This window comes from Ochotona curzoniae, unplaced genomic scaffold (assembly GCF_017591425.1).
Source record: "Ochotona curzoniae isolate NIBS_2020 unplaced genomic scaffold, NIBS_Ocur_1.0 scaffold_3223, whole genome shotgun sequence".
In the NCBI taxonomy this organism is placed as follows: domain Eukaryota; kingdom Metazoa; phylum Chordata; class Mammalia; order Lagomorpha; family Ochotonidae; genus Ochotona; species Ochotona curzoniae.
In genome coordinates this window covers 895,174-901,524 of record NW_024467108.1, presented here as the reverse complement: position 1 = coordinate 901,524, position 6,351 = coordinate 895,174, and the positions used below count along the sequence as shown (strand labels likewise).

General features: G+C 40.5%; 1 protein-coding gene across 1 annotated transcript; it reads right to left on the bottom strand.

Annotated features, from left to right (window-relative positions):
- Positions 1-3,890: 3,890 nt before the first annotated feature.
- On the bottom strand, positions 3,891-5,182 carry LOC121145379 (hemoglobin subunit beta). Its single transcript, XM_040964178.1, has 3 exons — positions 5,022-5,182; positions 4,680-4,902; positions 3,891-4,103 (listed from the first exon to the last, which is right to left on the bottom strand). The coding sequence occupies exons 1-3, from the start codon at positions 5,111-5,113 to the stop codon at positions 3,975-3,977; spliced, it is 444 nt and encodes a 147-aa protein (XP_040820112.1). The 5' UTR covers positions 5,114-5,182; the 3' UTR covers positions 3,891-3,974.
- Between the last annotated feature and the right edge of the window lie 1,169 nt (positions 5,183-6,351).

Here is a 6,351-nt window from a genome sequence, read left to right as displayed (position 1 = left end):
CTTCTTCAGTTTATTGATTCTAAAGACATATTCCAATTCAACAGTTTTCTAAGCCTGACTTCTGCTAAACTAGCACCTTGATGCTCAAAATCCTTAGAAATAGGACTGCAAATTTTCCTCCATCTCAACATTGTCATTTAATTCTGAGAATCTCTGGAATACGAGAGGAGAAGTGAATTAACACGCCCTTTGTGAATTCTTACCTGGCATAGATTGTTGTTGCTAGTAGACAAAAATGCTGCTACATACAAATCTGTTCCATGTAGTGTCTCCAGAATTACTTTTGTTCTTTTATGTTTTAGTGTTAGTCTCCCAAGTTCCAGTTGAAAAATTTTCTAAGATTTGATTAGGTCATTATGGGCTCTTTGTCCCTGTATTCTCAGAGCACTTTGATACAGTTGGGAGGCAATGCCACTTACTGTGAACTTTGTTCCTAACTCATCACCCTGTTAAAATCTCCCATATACTACTGTCAAACCACGTTGGCAAGAACTGATCTAGGTCTTTTTTTGTCCTTATTTTTTTCTCTTATGCATTCAGCCATGCTCTTAGTCATTGCCTGTGATCTCTGCATGGCTATTACCAGCTCTCTGTGCTATCCCTTGGTGCTCCTTAGGTCCTGAATAGTGAGGACTAGAGCATTCCAGTGGGGAGGGAAGTTTAAGCTACAGCCTGAGACTCCAACACCCATAGGCAGGTCCTTATTCCAGCTTTCACTGTTCCACTTCTGACCTAGCTTTCTGCTAATGTGAGCAGGAAGGAACCCATTATGGTTCTACATGGGTTCCTACCATTCTTAGGCACACCTTGATGGATTTTAAGTTTTCTGAGTTTGGCCTGAACAATTCATGGCTCTTTTAGGTATTTGAAGAATAGACCACGTGATAAAGACCTCTCTCTCTTTCATTCCTTTTCTTTCTTTCTCTCTCATTATGAATGTGTGGGAGGAATGGGTGTGAGACTCTGCCTTTCAAATTAATCAAACATCCGAAAAATTAAGAGTTTGGAGAACTTGAAATATGATACATTAATTATCCTGCCAGACCTGTGCTTTCTTGATTTCTACTGTGTTCTCTTATTCCTTCTGTAACACCAGGGTATGTCTCAAGTCTTCACTCTGAACATGAGCCAACTGTGTATGTTATATGTTTTCTCATGTTGCTCACCATGAGTTTAGTCTTCCTGTTCATACTTCTCTCTTATATTCTTACTCTCAGATGTGTTATGGACATTATCTGCCTCCTTGCTAATTTTCATCAGGATGTCTTCCAGGTCCATCCGTGTTGTTGTAATAAAGATTTTTCTTTATTGATAAGACTGAATAGTACACATAAACATATACATATATGTGTATGTATATATGTATAAAATCACATTTTCTTCACTTATTTATTTGTCAATAGCCATTTAGGTTGGTGTGTTTTCTTGGCTCTAATGAAGAATGATGCAATTAGCTTAGAATTACAAATATCTTCAACATATTTATTTTGTTCCAGATATATACAGAGAAGTGGAATTATTTAATTACATGCAGTCTTATTTTTAAATTTGGTAGAAATGTCTTATAATGACTATGAGCATTTATACTACTACTGAAAATTTACAAAAAAATTTTCCTCTTACTTACCAATTGTTATTTTCTGTTTAGCTAATAAATACTTTAGTAGGAGTGAGATAATGACTCTTTGTGGTCTTGATTAGCATTTTTCATATCTTAGCATTTTTTCATATACATTTCAGCCATTTGTATGTCTCTTGGAAACAAATATTCAACATCCTTATTTATTTCATAGTTTGTTACTACTATCAGGTTAATGAGCATGAATTTCTAATATATTTTGGATAGCATCTTTTGTTCTTTATAAAATTTATAATTCTGTCTAATTTTAAAGATGTTTACTTTTTTATTTGAAAGGCTTAGTTACAAAATATTAGAATGGGCTTGACACACTAGCCTAGTGGCTAAACTCCTAGCCTTCTGTTTGCTGGGATCTTATATAAGTGCCAGTTCCTGTCTCAGCTGCTCCACTTCCATCCAGCTTTCTTTTTCTTTTAAATAAAGATTTATTTTATTTTTACTGGAAAACCAGATATACCGACAGGAAGAAACAGAGATGAAAATCTCCTTCTGTTGATTCACTCCCCAAGCGGCCACGATGGCCAAAGCTGCACCAATCTGAATCCAGAAGTCGGGAACCTCCTCCTAGTCTCCAACAAGCAAGGAGCTGGATAGGAAGTGGGGCTTTGCTTGTGGCCTGGGAAAGCAGTAGAGGATGGCACAAGGTCTTGGGACCCTGTATTTAGCTGGGAGACCTGGAAGAAGCTCCTGGCTCCTGGTTTAGGATCAGCTCAGCTCTGGCCACCCATACAAGATGCCAGTGCCATAAGGTAGAGAATTAGGCTGTTGTGCCACTCTTCTGGCCTGCATAAATATTTTATTAGATTTCATAGACTGTCCTTTGTGCTAATGATTGCTTTCATTATTGTGCAGTACATTTTTAGTTTGGTGTAGCCTCACTTGCTTATTTGTTCATTTCTTGTCATTGCTTTTGTTGTCATATTCAAAAGAACATTACTAATACCAATGTCAATGGGATTTATCTTATTCTTTCTTCTAGAAGTTTTACAATATTAGGCCCCAGTTTAAGATTTTAATACAGTTTGCAGGTTTTGTGATATAGTGAGATGGAAGGATCCAATTCCCTTTGGTTTTAAAGATTTCACCCTTTAATTTCACAACAGCTACATAATATTTAATAATAATTTTATCACATATTAAGTGACTTGATTTTTGAATCATGCTGGCTAGATTCACATTTGGGTTGTAAAGAGGAGTTTGACCACATCAGACTGATATTTTATTTCTAAAATCTGAAGTCCACCTGAGTGACTCAATAATGAGGAAATGGTGACAGTATGCTGACCAATATGGAGACAGAAAAACCATTAAGAGGCAGGTTAAAGGAGACAGCAGCCCTCCAACTGCTCTGAATACAGAAGCTAACCTATTAAGGGATGGTCATTTAATGTGAATCCACAGAAAGCATTTAAGATTATTAATTTATTCATTTTTAGTTGAAAGGCATATTTTACTGAGAGAAGAGAATGATGCGCCATCTGCCAGTTCACTCTCCAAATGCGCACATGTGTAGAGCTGAGCCAAAGCAAAGTCAGGAGCCAAGAACTTCCTCTGGGTCTCCCACACGGGTGCTAGGGCCCAAGCAACCAAGCCGTTCTCCATCATTCCGCCATGCCATAAGAGGGATCTACATCAGGCATGGAGCAGTCAGGACACAAACCAGTGCCCATATAGGGTGCCACTGCCACAGGTGGAAGATCAACCTAATTCACCATCTCACTGACCTCCCCAAAAAACCCCTTTGCCTCCAGTTGAGTCTTATGTTAATCACCCTGCTAACAGTGCACCTTTTCTGTTGGGAACCAGTGGCATCAGCTGTGACCACAAGGAACAGGACTCATGAGAAGGGGAGTCAGCACACCTTCTCTCCTTTACCCAGCCAATTTAATAACATCTCCATAAAATAGCAGAGATCATGATGACTGAGAGTGGTCAGGCGTAGAGGGAAAACCAGACTAGTAAAGCATGAAAGTAAAAATTGCGGGACGCCAAAAAAGAATATAAACTGAAGTATGGCAAAGTTCTGACCTCAAATCAAGCCTTTCCGAGGACTGAGGAAGAGGCAACAGGAGCTGCTTAGTCACTTGATAGCCGTTTGCTGCCTCACTTGCTTTCATGACACACAGCTCATAAGGAAACTTTGCCAAAGACTCAACCAGACACTCACTTTCAGTTTCTTCAGTTACCTCCCCTCCCATAGGTCCTTGTGTGAGACACAGAAATAATTTTAGCACACTATTGCAATGAAAAAAAAAAAATGTTTTTATTAGCCAGAAGCCAGGTGCTCAGGGGGCTTCATGATTTCACCAGATTGGTGGAGAGCAGGGAGGGGAGCTTAGTGGTACTTGTGAGCCAGGGCATTGGCCACACCAGACACCACCTTCTGCCAGGCAGCCTGCATCTGGGGAGTGAATTCAGCGCCAAAGTGGTGGGACAGCACAACAACCAGCACGTTGCCCAGGAGCTGTGGGAAAGACGGGAGAAATGAACAGGGTTAGCACTGGGTCCCGCTTGGACTCAGATTACTCCATCCTTATCACAAATGGCGCATGTCATTCTAACTTCAAAAATACAGGCAGAATGATGGCTAGGATTAACTGCTTCTACCAACAGGAATCTTCTTTCGCCAGCCAAAATTGACATGCAGAAATGCTCTTTCATTTCACTGAATTATGACAGTTATTGCTTAAAATTGTGTAAAGAAAGCTGGCCTTGCAAGCAAGTTTTGAAAAAAAAAAAAAAACTTACATTGTGGCAAATAAACAAACACTTGACCAAGAGAGAAAAAAAAAGTTGAAATGACAAACACAACATATAGTTTAATTAAAACTGGGAGATTAAGGAAAACAAGAAGAAGCAATGGCTGTGAATACAACAAAAATAAAGAAGAAATTAAGCCTCATTAGAATGCCACCGTGATGCAAGCAAATGTCACTTTTCCTTTCTAAACACTCTTTGAACTATGACCTCTCTGTAGCACATTGATTTAATCACAGGAAAAACAAATAGGATGAGAATGGTGGAGGGAATCCAAACACACCTTGAAGTTCTCGGGGTCCACATGCAGCTTGTCACAGTGCAGCTCACTGAGCTTGGCAAAGGTGCCCTTGAGGCTGTCCAGGTGATGCAGACCCTCGCTGAAGGCATTCATCACCTTCTTGCCATGAGCCTTCACCTTAGAATTGCCCATAACAGCAGCGGCACTGGACAGGTCACCGAAGGACTCGAAGAACCTCTGGGTCCATGGGTAGACAACCAGCAGCCTGAGAAAGGAAAAATGGCCAGCAGAGAGAGGAAGTCAGTCCCTGGTGGCAAAGAAGGACACTGACTCTGTTTCCACAAACACAGTTCCATTCAGCTGCCTTAAAAAGTGGATACCAACCTGCCCAGGGTCTCACCACCAACTTCATCCACATTCACCTTGCCCCACAGGGAGGTGACTGCAGACTTTTCCTCACCGGAAAGGTGCACCATGTTGTCTGTTAGAGGGGCTTGCTAGTAAACACAGCTGTGTCAAAAGCAAGTGGTAGCAGCAGCTGCTGTGCTCTGCCTTTTATGCCCAGTCCTGCATCACGTAATCCCTAGTCCTGTGACTAGATTGGCCAACACCAGGGCGCGGCTCTGCTGGGTGAAGCTGACTGACGACAGTTCTCCTGTGCTTGGCAGTTTGGGCACGGGCGTAGAAGTCTGCGATCAGACTGCGCCCTCCTTCTACGTATCTCCCAGATCCACACCAGCAGTGCCAATTGCTACCAAAAACACTTTCACTGCCAAATTTATTTGCATATATTTTTTGTGAGTAAGTCTGATAGATATAAAAACTACTGCCACAGTTTTTTTTAATCACACAAATGAGAAATTTGGGCACAGAAAATGGAGATTTTCTAGTTGAAGATCCACTTAAGAATATGTGTGTGGATCTCTGTTTGTGTCTCCAAAACATTCAAAATAATTACAAAAATAGATTGGATGTAACTTTTCCCATAGGTATATGATATGTACATCTTCCTCTGCTTTGGATTAAATCCTGCTGGTAAGAAAAAAAATGCTGAGTGGGGTCCCCACCCTCCCTTGCTGTGACCATTAGGATTGCTACACTAACCCCTGAAAACAAACAATCATACAAACAACCAAAAAGTCTAGAATGGAAGACAACAACATGGAAAGCTTAGAATCAGACAGGAAACGCCCTGCATGGACCCAATCAGGCCTCACTAGGTGGGACACACTGGGGTACGCCTCACTGGGATATTGGGGATTTCTCTGCACACCAATCCTAATAAAATGTACTGTACCTAAACTGATAACTCTATGGAATGAGGTTGAATACAAACCAAAATTGAAATGTCTATGAAGAAGTCACAGGATGTAGTTAAGAAACCGCATTTTCCCATCAACATACTGTTAATAATACCATGTCAATTAATGCCTTAAGGTTGTAAATGGCTGTTGATGTTATGTTGGGACTTTTAATTGATTGGGATGATACTTTGCTGGCTTTACCTTCAGACCAGAGATGGTCTTACCAACAAATCGTTGAACCTACTAGGATAATAAGACACAGGACTTTATGCTAGGTAAATACTTCCAATGAAAGAACCTCGCTGAATTTGAACTGTGGTAATGCAGCAAGGTGGAGAAATCCACCATGGGGAGAGGATTCGGGAAGATGTCACATAATACAATGCAATTAATAAGAAAACTAAATATTT